Here is a 16,473-nt window from a genome sequence, read left to right as displayed (position 1 = left end):
TTTCGAGCCTGGTAATCACGAACAAATTGTAGTCACAAACATTCAGTAACTCAGATATAAGGAATACATGGAACTGGGAATGCGACGTACACTGCACTTGGTTCTTCTTTTTTCAGGTACTTTCAGTACCTATGCCGTTCAAAACATGTTGTTATAGATATAGATTGCTTAAAGGGGCCTTTTCACAGATTTTGGCATTTTTTTTAACTTATTCATTAAATGCTTTATATTGATAAATGTAAACATTGGATCGTAAAAGCTCCAGTAAAAAATCAAGAAAAAAATTAAAAAAAGGAAAAGAACATTGCCCGGAGCAGGTTTCGAACCAGTGACCCCTGGAGTCCTGCCAGAGTCCTGAAGTAAAAACGCTTTAGCCTACTGAGCTATTCCGCCGAGTGCATATACTTTCGTATTTTATACCTTATATAAGCAATCTTCGTAGTTTCACAAAATTTAACGACAAAAACAGAACTCTCCAAATTATTCAATCGTTTCGCGTTGCAACGCTTTATAATTTTTAGGGTTTAAAATCGTCAAAAGATGCATATAATGGCTATATTAGAGCATGGTTAATGTTCAGTATTACTGTTTCCTCACAAATATCATAACTAAAACGAAAACTTACGAATCTGAAACAACTTTTTTCAATTTTGTCAATTTACCAAAGCGTGAAAAGATCCCTTTAAAGGTTTGCGATAGCGTGTACGAACTGCAATTCTTTAAAATGTGCGATAACGTGAACGAAGTAAAATACTTTATTCGTAAGACATATGACTGAAAAACACGATGCCAGTAGAAACTAAAGCACTATTTCCTTCTACAGACGTGACCGATACTAGTGTTATCATATAAAATAATACTTATAAGACATATTAATTAGAAACGCATATATGGTCCAGACCTTAAAATTCGTGCACCAGGTACGTAAACATAAAGCCATAATTCTTGTAGAAAACACAGCCATGATGCATTCGCCAGCATTCTTATACGTCTTCAAACAGTTTAAACTAGAGCTTTGTCACAGACGTGAAAAAAAAACCCACATGCCGTATTGACACAGAATATTTTGCATGTTGTCATCACAAAAACAGTTTCAAAAAAAGTTTAATAAGCACTAAGTGACCCTTTGTTTTTTACCTGCCATGACCCATGTTTTAACTTGGCCTAGACATCATCTAGATACAACAACAAGTTTGGTGAAAATCTGATGAAAACTACTTGAATTAGAGAGCGGACACCATGCTCAATGTTAAACACGAACTAAATGACCCCTTGACCTAGTTTTTGACCCGGCATGACCCTTAGTCGAACTTGACCTAGACATCAACTAGATACAACATCTGACCAAGTTTGGTGAAGATCGGATGAAAACAACTTGAATTAGAGAGCGGGCACTTTATACGGACCGACAGACAGACAGACAGACAGACAAGCTCACTCCTATATACACCCACCCCCCAAACTTTGTTTGTGGGGGTATAACTACGAGGAATTCGTTGTAGTGGACTACTTCATGCATTTAAGCATGGTGCGAATGCGAGTGTTTGTTTGTTTGTTCATGTAGCACTATAGAGGGGCACGAATCCTGCAAGAGTAAAACATCCAGCCTCATAGCACATTAAGTCCTTTGTAGTCGACCAATAATTCTTGAAAAGCGGGACGTAATGCGTGTGCGTCAAGTGTCGTCCAAGATAAGCCTATTAAGACCACAAAGGCTGATCCTAGATTACACGTTCTGTCTTAACTAGATGTTTCGCTAAGATACTTCTTTCTTTTTAACGAAAATACAATAAAGGCAAAAAGTGTCGTCCCTAATTAGTCCGTGCGGACTTCACAGGCTTATCTGGGACGACACTTAATGCATATGCATAACGTCCCGTTTTTTCAGAGCGCAGTTCAAATTATATTGCATTTTTTATTTTATCCAGATGATAAGCAATCCAAGACAGGAAAAGTTGTTTTTAAATTACGAAAACACGCTGCTATTGTGCGATAAGAACAATGGGCAACGTAACTTTATACGGCTTATGATGCGTACAGTTACTATACAAATAAGGGTAAATTTGAACAAATGTTTAAGTTATAAAATTGCTCAGAATCAAATCCCCTGGGCCAATTCAAGCAGCGCGAACAATAAAGATACGAAAGGATACGTTTTGTATGCTCCCGAAGGAGGGCATGTAGTGATCGAACCGTCCGTCTGTCCGTGCGTCCGTCCGTCTGTCCGTCACTCTTTGCGTTTAGGTTTCGAAAAATACTCAATACTTCTATGTCCATTCAGATAGAAACTTGATATTTGGCATGCATGTGTATTTTATTAAGCTGCACATTTTGAGTGGTGAAAGGTCAATGTCAAGGTCATCCTTTAAGGTTAAAGGTAAAAAAACAAGTCCAATGGATGTAATAAGCTTTAAATGGACAAAATTAGCTGTAACTTCCAAATGATAAAAAAAATCAAAGCGGCGCAGTAAGGGGCATTGTGTTTCTGACAAACGCATCTCTTGTTACAACTTGAAATCCTTATACATGTTCATCTTCTTCAAGTCTTTCCCCTAAATATATTATTCATGTGAAAATAAAAGCAATAGTTTTATAAGTAAAAACATGCCACAATAATTTCGTGTCCATGTTTGGTTAACTGAAATATCCCTCCTAGCTAAGATATGTTGCTACGCATAATACCGCATTGATTCGATGGTAAAGCCTATAATAATGAATGAGCTTGATGTTTATTCGGCAACTTAATGTCTATACGATCAAGTGTCTTACCATGCGGGTCTTAAAGACAGTTTACGTTGCAATTTAATAACAACAATTTTACAATGTGATTATGTTATGCTTCCTTTAGCATCAATCATAGTATTAATACATAAACGAAGTGAATGAGCAGACTTTAGGGTCCCTTTATATATATATATATATATATATATATATATATATATATATATATATATATGTGTGTGTGTGTGTGTGTGTATATATATGTATATATATATATATGTATATATATATTCACACATAAGGCAAGTTACGGGGTCTCTGATTTAGAAATAGGTTATGGGGTTCCCACATAAAAAACCTGTATCTCCATACCCTTTTTATCCGATATTTACACGAATTAAGGTATATAAGGGTACCTTATATATTGTTATTTATGAACACGCCATTTATTTAACGTCTTATACAAGGAATATATATAGCGAACTTATTTGCGAGGTATATACAATTTCAATTTCAGACGTGATTGTGGTTTTCGATTTAAGACCTTATTGTGAGATTTGATTGCATTACCTCCCCTACACCCCCCTCATAGTAATTAAAGGAGCCTAGAATGCGGGGTTGTATATAGACCCCGTTTTTTATATTGACCTCGTAAGTACAGTCTGAAAACTACCGAGACCGCGTAACTGGCACTATATATTGGTATATATATATATATATATATATATATATATATATATATATATATATATATATATATATATATATATATATATATATATATATATATATATATATATAAATATATTTTACGATGAAATTGTCGGTGGGCAACATAAACACAAAACAACAATCTCTGTTTGTATAACATGTTAATATATCTAAATAGTTTGCATATAAATATTATATGTTGTTCATATATACATGTATATATGTGAATGAAAAGTACATGCTTTTGTTGACAATATTCATTTGAAATATCATCTTACACTTCGTCAACAAAACATTATCAAGATTCTATTTTAAAATAATAATTGTTTGAAAGTAGCAAAAAGGAAAACAAAATATATAACGTATTCATGTCAATTCATGTAATAACATTTATCTACTGTATTGATTTTCGTAACAAATTGACAAATAGCGATAATCTGATAGTTTCTCATCAAGTACTGAAAATATCAATAAAACCTTGTTATTTCTGGCTAATTCGATGAAATCGAATTCTCAACACATTATCAGTTTTCCGTATACAATGCAATTTAGCACTTACTATTTAACTTTCTTATGTGCAATATGTTATGTTAAAGGATATACATACTTATATTCATCATTTATATAGTTTGTATTGTACAAACTTGTGTTGTGTTGTTGTGTTTTCCTGTTTTATTTTGCTGTTGTACAATACTTGAACTATAACACAATTATAAGATTATATGAATGTATGTTGATTTTACTGCAAGTTTAATCATTATATTTATGTACGCATCAAAAAGCTATATACTACTTTGTTTTTATTATAAAATTCATAATACTTTGTATGAATGTACACACTATTCTACGAATGTATATATGTAATATTATACGGAATTAATAAAATTCTGCACATTTAAAAAAAAAATTCTCAACAAATTCAAATGAAAAGGAAATGTTATGAATTTATTCTAACCAATGTGTATATTAGCGTTTCGAATAACATAAAAAAGATAAAATATTTAATAGTGATAACAAAACAATACACGTATGTGTTTACACTGCAAAGTCATAAAACAGTTGTTCGCATAAAAAAAACTGTTAAAAAAGATTAAAAAAAAAAAAATACCGAATTTTTCTCAAAGCTGATATTTACCATTTTCTTAAATACTTGTAATTGGTGTTATTTTAGTTTTAGTATTTACATTTTTTTCATTGAATCTGAGTGTAAAGGGGGAAGAAATCACAAGCACGATGCATAGAGAAGTCCCGTGATTATTTTGTATAAAACTTGTCAATAAAAAGAAATGTTTTTGTTAACCATAATGAGAAATCATAAAAAGTATAAACGAAACAATTATTTCTTTCATTTCAAACTGACTTGTAATTTTACAGAAACTTATCAGGTGAAACATAATGTGTACAATGTGAAATCCATTTAAATATCTAAAATTCAAACGTTGTTCAAAATGCCATAAACGGACCTCACAAAAACATTCCCATCAAATGACTATTTAAAGAACCATCATGAAAAACATGCTACACATGAAAATCAGAACACTTGTATTATACGATATGTTTAACCTGGCTCCTATCTATGTTAACCTATCATTAGACACTATCAATTAGGAAAATCGATGACATTGATGAAAACATTAAGAAACGTAAATTATCCAAACAAAATTAACGCCAGGGTTAAAAAACAATAACTATAAAGTAACTGTCTATATTTAAAAAAAAATGTATCAAATATTTTCTTCACACTTAGATAATTAAGACTAAGAGCTTAATTTTACAATTTTACAAGAAATGTATACGCTTATACAAATTGATTTTGTTGCCATTTTTTATTTACTACCTTTTCTGAAACTTAACAAAACGCATGTGCAAATAACGTATAATGTTGTTCGTACCATGTCATAATATAACGGAGTGTCTAAATCACTCCAAAAGAAATGTTTATGCCAGAGGAGTGAAAATGCTTTTTCTGTGTATGGACATGTCATACTCAGTGTCAGTCTGGCGCAACGACATTTTGCGCTGTTCATCGTGCATTTCAACGATATGGTGCACATGGTGTGGCCGATACCGTTTCCCTTCAACAATTTTCCTAGCCTGTTCCACGGCGTCTGGGAGGTCAATGAAAACGTGTTCCCTCGGTAACCCGTCGTACGCGTCCGACACTTCCAGCATCCGCAGCATGTACTTAGAGCACCTCGCAAGGTAGACCTCGATATTAACACACTTCAGCTCAAATATGACCAGCTTCAGCATGTCCAGACCGGTACCGTCCATAAAATTAAACGGTATGCAATCTATAATAAGGATCTTCGTGCTGAACTGGTCGGAATCATCATCCGAAGCATCATCGTCTCCGTGGTCTGCGCTACCATTTTTTAGTTTCTGTGTTTCTCCATCAATTTTGACTTCTTCTTCTTTGTCATCGGCATTCATAACAGTTAACGCAATGTTTGTTTGTTCCGATTCAGGGTCTTCCTCTGTGTCATCGTCATAATTGTCCGTGTCTTGCTCAATTATCTTGTATATGTTCTTCCGGAACTGTTCGGCCGTGGCGAAGTACAGCGAAGCCTCCATACGTACAATCTTGATCCTCGGCAGCTCGTGGATGGATCCACATAGCTTCGAGTCCATGTAAAGATCCTCTGAGTCAGACTTGCCAAGGATGGAAACCCAGCCTCGTTGGCTCTGATTTACCACCGACAGCAGGGACACGAGCACGCCCAGTGCGAGCCCGTACGGAATGTCTATAAAAATACACGCAATGGCTGCGAATATCCAGATGGTAAAATCATTTTTATTAACTTTCCAGAGTTTTGGCAGGCAAGTTACCTGTTTGAGCAAATCTTTCATAGCGACCATTATCATTGATGCCAACACAGCTTTCGGACAGGATTCGAAAACTGACCAAAGTAAAATACCAAAGCAAGCATTATGACGAACGTGGATACACCGTTCATGGTTGTTTTTGCTCCCATAGCGGACAGCAAAGAGGCTCTTGGTGGCGCCACGCTGGCAGGAAGAATGGACAAAAAAGCGGGAAGGATGTTACACATTCCGTATGCATTCAGCTCAATGTTCTCGTTGATTTCGTATCCGTTCCGTCTGGCGAGAATTTTGACAACCGAGATGTTCAAGAAGAAGGTGACCAGAGCTATTTGCAGAGCGTATAGCAGCAATGGGCCGACCGGAAACATGGCCGGCATAATAGGCGCATGAAAACCAAGTTCAACAACACCTATCGATTTCACGTCAAATTTGGAAGGCAGCTGTGCAAAATAAGAAATAATTGTTACCACCACAAGTAAAATGAAGTCAATTGGAATAGGAATTCTTAATTTGAATTTTTCGTTGATACCTATTTTGACAGCAATCAAAATTGTAACGCATATGAGGGAGACCAATAGATCCGGAACGTGCACAGATGAAACGTGTGCAAATACATTATAGTACAACTTCACCAGTTTTCCAAGGCCCTCGCTTGGTGGCAGTTTCAAGCCGAAAGCTAACGCTATCTGGCTACTGAATATGTGCACGGCTACTCCCGTCGTGAAACCGCTCATAAACGACCGTGACAAGTATGTCACCAAGAAGCCCATGCGGAAAATAGCCATCAAGAAGAACATTATGCCAATGTACAATGTTGCTCCGGAGACAAGCGCAATCCTTTGATCCATGTACCCTTTAGAAGACTCTATGCTAAAAGTGTAGGAAGCTGCGGTTGCGTTCATGCCTTTGTACGTTTCAGACGAATTGTTCACAACAAGATGCACATCGGGTATTCCGCCTTCCGAGGCGGCAAGCATGCTAGCCTTTAGGCTTGGCTCAAGAAGCATGTCACCAATCATAATAGACACTATGGCGTTGGTGCCAATGGAAGTGTGAGGCGAGGATCCAAACATCATGTAGATCAGCACGGGCAAAATGGTGGAGACCATTCCAAGCCCAGGCGGTAGCCCAGCCATAATGGCATACGCAAGGCCTTGCGGAAAGTGCAGACCCGTCGCAGCCAAGCCGGCTACTAAATCTGCAGAAGCATTCTTTTTAAACACCTTGTTCTTCAAAAACTCAATGATGGGCACTCGTTTATATATTACATCCAATGCACGAGCGATGTGACCTTTTTGCACGGGTTTGTTTCGCGCTTTTCTAAACGCCTTTGGCACTGGCATGTATTTGCGGTCTGCTTCCGGGACGGAGGCGAACCAACGCTTGAGCATGTGTGGCCTGGGTTCCGACGACCGTTGCTCCTGATTTGCCTGTAGCTTGTCCATCTCCACTGGTCTGGAATAAAAGAAGATATTAGCTATGAATTAGATGGAAATAAATTGGCGATTGTGCTTGAGTAACATAAATACAAAAAATAGTCTGCCGAGTTTAAATTACTCCTTGAAGTTTATTAGATTTTGGCTTTTTTTAGTTATGCATGCATGCATTGTTCTCATCACTGTGCTCTATAAAGATACGAGGAGATCAGCGTTCTTTGAAGTCGTTAGGATTGTAAATATAGATCAATATAAATTGTATACGAAAATGTAGTCATAGTGCGGAAAGTAGTTGTAAAATCGTTTTGAATGAAATTTTCATAAATAACTCTTTACGAATTCGCATACTCGCTAACGTGGTTGTCTTTAAATAAAATTCTCGTTGAAGTAGGCAATATTTGAAGGCGCGATCACATCCCATTTGATGCACGGTGATGTTGTTTCAATAAATGAGTACTGAAAAAAGTTAAATATCTATTGTCGTTTGATTATGTAAGATGGAAAATTCATAATTATTTATTCAAGAATTCTCAAGCATAATGACTTTCTTTTGTAATGCAGAAACCGTACCGCATAGCAGTTTAAACGCCTAGATATAAGAGATTCCACGTAAATATGATTTTAGCCTTAATAAGTACGCTCGCAAAGATACGTACGTTCGCAAAGATCTAAACTCGTGCTATTTTATATTATTTAGAAACCTATAGAAAATAGTCTTATTTGTGTCCATGCTGTTGTCGCTACGGTACCCTGGGGGACCCTGATTAACGGACGGTCAACCCCCACCCCAGCAGGTGGTTAACAATGACATGACAGATGTGTTAATTAAACATAAAGATCTAAATCCGTGCTGTTGTTATGTTATTCAGAACGCCGAAACATAGAAAACATGCTGATTTGGGTCAATCCGTCGTTGTCGGCACGGTATCCCGGGGACCTTGATGAAAGGACAGTCATCCCTCATACCACCAGGCATTGTTCACAATGACCTAATAGCTATGCTAATTAAAAGATTGGATAGCATGGATCGCAAACTTGCTCAGCGAGATTTCTTTCAAACAACTGTAAATAGGTTAAATTGCCGCATGCAAAAAAAACGTGTACACACAACGTTTCGTAATTGGGTTCTAAACGTCAAACCCTATAGAACTACTGTTACATTGTATACAAAATCTGGTAGATTTTAATTGTACATAGAGAGATACATATTGTGATCAAATACTTGTAAAAGATTCGTTCGGTCAAACGAGAAAAGTTTATGTTTAATACCATTTTAATGAACAGTTGAATAACATAAATGTAAACAATTCTCGTACAAACTGGTCCTCACGGGTTCGCCTTATACTTCAATCGTGTGGTCATATTTAATAATGATATAGCCGAACTCGGTTAAAATAGAAACATTCATCCCAAAGCTAAGAATCAGACTTCGCGATATCTATATTAAACTTTGGCGGTCAGGACAAGAAGACTCAATGTCTCTTGGTGTATATAGATGAGTAAAACTCAATTTTGACAAATCAGCATAAATAAGCAAGTTGGGTAAACAACAATTCAAAAAATGTATTGGCCAAATAACATGTATCATCCCACAAATAACATATTGAAATCGGTCGACAGAATAATGTGCCAAGATAAGATAGAAAACGCACTACCTGCAATCTTAATAATACTGAAAACGAGTTTCATTTTGTTCTTAAGTGTCCCATATACATCCATATTCGGAGAGAATATATTTCAAATTATTTATAAAACTATACGAATATGCGTAAATATATACGTTTGTTACAAAGCGGAAATAAAACTTCTTTAAAAAAGAGTTGGCAACATAGTGCCATAAAGCCTTCCAACTAAGAGACACGTTAATGTCTACTGTTGAAGATTATCAATTTGGTCACTTATATAGTACTCTGATTGTTCACGTCATGTTGAATGTTCAGTATGTGTTTAAAATGTTTTGGTATTTTTTTTAAATATTGAATGAATTGTATGTTTTGTTACTAAAGTAAATGTGTCGCACGTGTTGTCTAAAGCGTACGATACTATTTCATTTCCTACGAGCAAATATACCCATCCAGATCCACTATATTTTGTTCCATATAGACGGTCGATGTTGGGGTATGATTCAATTAAATTGTCTAGTGTATATTAATGTAGATATTACCATGAGAAGTTCAAGATTGCTCTCTAAATAAAAAAAATAATATTAACTATAGAACCATATACCTATAGTTAAACAATAGTTTCGTTTACATATCGGTGGTCAACTAAAGGATAATACTTAAACAATACTTAACTACAATTAAGTGTAAAGTAGATGGAGGTATTATTTTATTTTTAAAAAAAACTTAAATATTATCAGCATTTTAAATCCTATATTTCTTATTTTACTACGAATAATAATAACATACAAGTATTAAGTTTGATATATACGATTATGGGCATTCCATATGACTCCACATTTATGGGTTGTTTATTTAAAAAAAAAATATCAAAGTTTTGAATGTATAAAACATATCTTATATATGAAGTTTGAAATAATTGTATTTTCACTAATGAAAAATGGTGCAGAATAATGCAATACGTGTTGCAATCATTGAACTACGTATGACATTATGTGGTCACTGATTAATAACACTCTCTAAAACACGAAAACGCAATTATTTCTTATATTGAAAATTGATCTTGACCAGGGCTCAGTGAACCAGGAAGCAACTAGTCCGAGTCCATGGACAGGGACGGCATGATACTTATTGACAGGTTCATCCACTTGTAAAAAGCCGTTTTAAAAGGACGTTTTAAAATGGGCCCTTTTGAAAATCTGAGGCAAGCCGGCGACAAGTTACTTGACTTGCACAAGATAATCCATGAACTCGTGGCATTTTAACGAATCTTTGGTTTTCGCATTATGTACTACAAACACGTGGCACCAATATGCGTTCATTATTTCAGCAATTTATCAACGTGATTTTCATTACAGACGGATTTATACATTTACATAAAGATACCACAAATATGTAGCCGATAGCGTTAGTACAAATAAATACGTTAAAAGTGATATTTACATACAGTATTCTGCCATTTTAAATTTTTACTATCAATAATTTTAACACGTGTTCAATACGGAATCCGGATAGTGCCAAGTAGATTGTTGCGTGTCGACCTTCGAGGTCGACGCACGACATTTAAGCGACGCACGATATGACACTCGACATTTAAAGTCGACATGCGACAATCAAGATTTGAGTGTCGCATATCGCACTGGATTTTAGAAGAACAAAATACTGCAGATAATCTTGACTTCACACGGCATATTTCTGTTAACTATTGTGAAACTGACAATTCTGGTGTCAAAATATTGAACTTGAATTTTATGACAGTTTACATTAATTTCTTTCATGATAAAGATAATAATTTTATCATTGCGATGCTTAAAATACACCATTCCCATGGTTGCGAGGAACGGCTATGCGGCCTAAAATGTAATGGAGTGTGTCCCCATTCCAGTGTCAATCGACGACTAGATAGGCTACCCGTGCCAGAAAAGTGAGCCGATCAAGAGGCTTCACGTGCCAGAACGAAAGCGAAAGTAGACATTTTTTAAGTAAATTTTATGAAAATTACTATATAGCGTACATTGAACGTAAGGATTTGTTGATCATAAAGATGATATAAATGACACTAGATATTTGACATATTAGGGAAAAGCTATGTTAAAAAGTCATCAAAGTGGCATGTATGCACGATTGTTCCACCAACCTCGTAATCATTCCATCTTCGATAGAGGTTGTGATAAGTGTTTGGACTTGCGGACTTGCGGAATACTGTAAACATTTAGCTGGATATATGCTTCAACTCATGGACCTCCTCTTAATATAACAATCCGCTTAACAAATGCACGGCCGTTTACTAAGTCAGAAAATAACAGACCGCATTTTAGAAGCACGGCTGCAAACTGACTGCGGACAAACCGCTTTAGAGAAGCATGACAGTGATTTACCTCGAATCATAAATACACATACAAATCATATGATACAAATATGTAAAAATTCTTATGATTGACCAGTAGTATTTAATGCGCTGGCAATAAGTATAGCAGTTTCCAACAAATCCTTCACTTACGATGATTGCATTTCTAACGTGAAATTATTCAGCTGAAATGCAAGATTAAAACATAATAGAAACTCACATTGCACAAAATAATTGGATAAAACGATGTGTACATCGGTAACATTTTGTTTTCGGAGCTGTTGTTTTCCTTTTGACAAGCATACATGACAATATGAAGAGCATCGCTCTGTGAAAACGGGCTTAATGCATGCAGTCCGCATCGGCTAATCATGGACGAAACTTTCCGCGTACACTGACTGTATTTTTCGTGTAAAGAAAGTCTCGTATTAGAAAAAATCGAATTACGGAAAGTGTCGTCCGTAATTAGCAAGTGCGGTCTGCACAGGCTAATAAGGGAACGCATTAAACCCTGTGTTCCCAGAGCGAAACTCATATGTAAACATCATATTGCATTCTATGATGACACTAAATCAAACACTGTTTCTTTACAAATTGTATGCCACCCTTGAGAATCAACAGTTTAAAAAAATGACTTTTTGGTTTGGTTTTGATTTGTTGACATTTAAACTTTGTTATATTTATTGTAATATTTTCAAAATACATATAGATAAATGTTCTTTAAATTGTACACCTCTAAACATACGTTCCCGAATTTTAATTGATTGATTCATGACAAATTATACTAGTAGTGAAACAGTGCTAAAACTCGCTTAATTTTGGCAAATGCTAGTTTAAAAACTAAAAAAAAACTTATCAGCACAAACAATTTTTGTAAGTCCCGTTAGATTAAATGCGCTTTTGCCGGCATATGATATAAAATATTAATCAAAATTAAAGTAATTGATTGTGAATCATAAACAACACAATAAAATCACGAAGATTTGTTTATACTCTATAACTTTTCTGGTGATTAAAGAGGAATCGCGTCCTTGAATAATCGGAGATCTTCTTTTTTCTACTAAATGTTTTTTGGATCAAATTTCAAACTCAATAGTAAGCAGTTGTCTGTTGATAAACCTAAGTTTACAACAACAACACAACTCAAGAAGATGTGTTGATAAAGAGTTTATGTCTTGGTGATTAAAAGACAAATCGCCACCGTGAAAAGTTAAAGGTCTTCTTTTTACATAAATTTTACTGCTGATCGAATTTTAACGTAAAGAATCAGCTGGTTGCTTATTAACCTAGTTGTAATGTCCCTCAATATTTCTTCATACATGTACAGGTATCTCAAAGATATTTTCTTTTAAAAGCTTGAAAAGTTTTGGAACTTAAGAACAGCGTGGGAGAATTAATTCCTATGTTTATGTTTTTGTATATTAAACGTGCACTAACCTGCTTAATATTAAGTGTTCCCTCGATTGCAACGTTATTATGAATATCGAATACTAATAATGTACGTTTAATGTTCATTACATGGTGCCGATTCGTTTAATGAAACAGAGAAATAAACAGCGATACTACATGTATATGAGGTTTCACAGATGAGCACACTCTGTATGTTGCATATATATGGGATACCAAAGGGGTCGAAACTTTAACTTCTGCTCGAGCAGAAAAAATGCTGCTCGAGCAGCATTTAAATGCTGCTCGACCAGCAAAATGCTGCTCGAGCTGCAAATTTACTGCTCGACCAGCATTTTTTCTGCTCCAGCAGAAAAATCCTGCTCGACCAGCATTTATTTTTAGATTATGGCATTAGCCAATCAGAACTCTTGTTATATTTGCCACATGGTGCGAAACTGGTTTGTTTGGAAAAAATGGCTGCCGCCATGATGTTGTTTTTTTTGACATCTTCTGCAAGTTTATGTGACGACCTGTTTAAAGTTTAACAGCGACACTCGGTAAGTGCTTTATATTTTGTCTGCAAACTAGTCGATTAAAAAATTGTTGCCATTCGCTTAATAAGAAAATCGACCATAAATGTCTAACGGCTGTTAAAACTTTTGCGAAAATCACGACGATGACAGATAAGAATTGCCCAATGGGTGCGCAAGTGTAGGTTCTCTGTTTCTCTCGCGAGTCTTCTGTTACGGTCCTGTGGACATAAACTATTGGATAAAATTTACGAAATAATAGCCGGATTATCTCTTAACTGATGAGTGAATCGGGAGTCTTACTTCGACACGGTCGTTAGGTTGTGGTTTTCTTTTCGAAATCCGTAATACAAACTTTTAGAAATCGTTGATGTGGAAATGTTCTTAAGTTCTAGAGATAATTGTTTAGATTGAGCTTTTAAGAAGCTTTTGACACTGCGCATCCCATTAGAACAAGTACTTAAATATACAATTTACTAAAATGCTGCATGCATGTAGTAATTGCGCTAAATATTTCTAAATAAAAGCGGAGTGCAATTAAAAAAAGAGCGGTGCAGTAGATAAAGGCAGAATGCATAAAATAAAAGAGGAGAGAAATTTCGTCATCTCGAGAACCCGACTTAGCTAACTCGTGGCCACGAGTTAGTCAACCAATCAAACACTATCTTGTTCCCTCAAATTTATCAGCCAATGAAAACGTCCCAAAAGCAAGGCTTTGATATAACATACTATGATTAGTACTACTATTACTTCTACTACTACTGTTGCTGGTGTTGTTGCTGCTACTATTACTACTACTTTTACTACTACTACTACTACTACAACTACTACTACTACTACTACTACTACTACTACTACTACTACTACTACTACTACTACTACTTCTACTACTTCAAAGTTATTCCTTATAATTAACAAACGAATGGGTGATAAGCAGACAACGACTATATTCACCACTGGAACGCGATGAAAACAGCCATGACAATAAATTTCATCATGTATAAATAAAAAGGGCCCAAAATGAATTAATTGCCTAAGATATATCATTTGAAACAACTGCTGACCTCAGCTTTCTGTTGGCATTGTTTGGAGTTAAATGAACAAGACTTGACTTTGTCGGGGGAAGGGGATGCACAACTTAAAGGCTTTCATGATTCATGTGAATGATAATTTAGAACTATTTAGTCATGCATTTTATTAATATGAACATTCCATCGAAATGTATTATGAACATTGCCGGAATGGATGTCATGACATTCTCGAATTAGAATAGAAGACAGGTCTTTTCCGATACGACCTATTAAGTGGCTGAGTTTCCGATGTAAGTAAACTTGAGAAATAAATCAAATATATTGTATAGTGTTGTATACACGGGAGTTGATCATTTACACCAGGACTTGATCAGAAATTACCGATTTTAAGTGTACTCATTTTTTATGAGTTTGTGATCGAGTAAAATTAACTTACGCTTAATAAGAACCAGGCTGGAGGATACATAAACCTATTCGAATACTGGCACCTGATAATGCATAAAATATGCACCTGATGTAGCAAAATGAACTCTTTAAGAAACCACTGCCGGGAACCTGAATGGTGCCAATAGGCAACATATTGTCACTGCCCAGAACCTGAATGGAGCCTTTAGGAAACACATTGTCACTGCCAGGAACCTGAATGGTGCCTATAGGAAACATATTGTTATAAGGGCAGAAGTACTCGACCAGCGATGAATAAACCACTGCTCGGAACCTGAATGGTGCCTATAGGTAACAGATCGTCATAAGGGCAGTAGTAGTTCACCAGCGATGAAGAAACCACTGCCCGGAACCTTAATGGTGCCTATAGGAAACATATTGCCATAAGGGCAGTGGAAGTCGACCGGCTTAACCATTTTGGTGTGGATAAAGACAACCTCCTCCATGTACTTTTTTGCTTCAAGGCTTCCACAGGCTCAAAAATTTATTTAGCTACATTTGCCTTGCTATGGCAAAATTCTTTTATTTTTGGTCGTTTCAAATTTTAAAATAAGAAAAAAGTTATAGCCAAATAGATTTTTTTTCTTGAGCCAAATAGGCCAATTTGTAGCCATTGTCTCATTTGGCGAAAGGCAGAGTAAGCCTAGAGTAAGCTTGTGCTCAGTTGTTGTTTATATCAAGGTAATCACTGCTCATTTGTTCCTCATAAACACCTCGTATCATCTGATCTTGAAATAGGCATCCCCATTTTGCAGGTGTATTTATGTATGCATCAGATTATGATATGGTGTATGTGCATTACATTCTAACTCTATCATTTTGTTTCCATCATTGGGGTAAAATATCGTGCAGTTGAAATGATTGTAGAAGGGAAATATTTATTTCACCTTTTTGTTGTGTATTACTGTGTTTGTAGTCAGGGACCTATACAAACACAGGGATAAGACACTATTGAACCGAAGAACAAGCTAACGCGTTGTTACGTGTTTGTATAGGTCCCTGGTGTAGTGTGTGTTGTACATAAATGCCAATATTCAATCTTTTCTTTTCAGACATGTGTATGACATACAGGTATTGTGCCATATTTGAAGATGCTAAAGACAACAGCAAACAACGGTATTATACTTTAAACTGCCTTTTCAAGTTTAATGACCATATGTGCACACTTCAGGTTATCTTTTTTATTATAATAATCGGGCAGGTGACGTTATAAGCAGGACAATTCTTACGTCAATTCATAAGGTATATGCCATCTAATTATCAAGGTATATACTATCTAAATTATATACTGCATATGGACAACGCCGGTTTTTCGTCAATCCAATGTTTTTTTTCGGCGTGCCGTTTGACGTCACTTTTGACCTTAGATGACCTCTAGTCATGATAGCTCCGAAATGAATAATCCCGAATTTTGCA

General features: G+C 35.6%; 1 protein-coding gene across 1 annotated transcript; it reads right to left on the bottom strand.

Moving 5' to 3' along the window:
* Window positions 1-5,370: 5,370 nt before the first annotated feature.
* On the bottom strand, window positions 5,371-15,473 carry LOC127870122 (sulfate transporter-like). The gene is made up of 4 exons (XM_052412778.1): window positions 15,383-15,473; window positions 15,125-15,263; window positions 6,338-7,713; window positions 5,371-6,176 (listed from the first exon to the last, which is right to left on the bottom strand). The coding sequence occupies exons 1-4, from the start codon at window positions 15,471-15,473 to the stop codon at window positions 5,371-5,373; spliced, it is 2,412 nt and encodes an 803-aa protein (XP_052268738.1).
* Between the last annotated feature and the right edge of the window lie 1,000 nt (window positions 15,474-16,473).

Source organism: Dreissena polymorpha, chromosome 2 (assembly GCF_020536995.1).
Source record: "Dreissena polymorpha isolate Duluth1 chromosome 2, UMN_Dpol_1.0, whole genome shotgun sequence".
Classification (NCBI taxonomy): domain Eukaryota; kingdom Metazoa; phylum Mollusca; class Bivalvia; order Myida; family Dreissenidae; genus Dreissena; species Dreissena polymorpha.
The sequence above is the reverse complement of the archived record's forward strand: the minus strand, read 5'-3'. Positions and strand labels throughout refer to the sequence as shown.

Coding starts and splice junctions, on each gene's coding strand:
- LOC127870122 (XM_052412778.1), bottom strand. CDS start 15,473: ATGGTTAAGCCGGTCGACTTCCACTGCCCTTATGGCAATATGTTTCCT. Junction 15,264..15,382: donor CAGTGGTTTCTTCATCGCTG/GTGAACTACTAC, acceptor TGTTTCCTATAG/GCACCATTCAGGTTCCTGGC. Junction 7,714..15,124: donor AGTTCATTTTGCTACATCAG/GTGCATATTTTA, acceptor CTTTTATTCCAG/ACCAGTGGAGATGGACAAGC.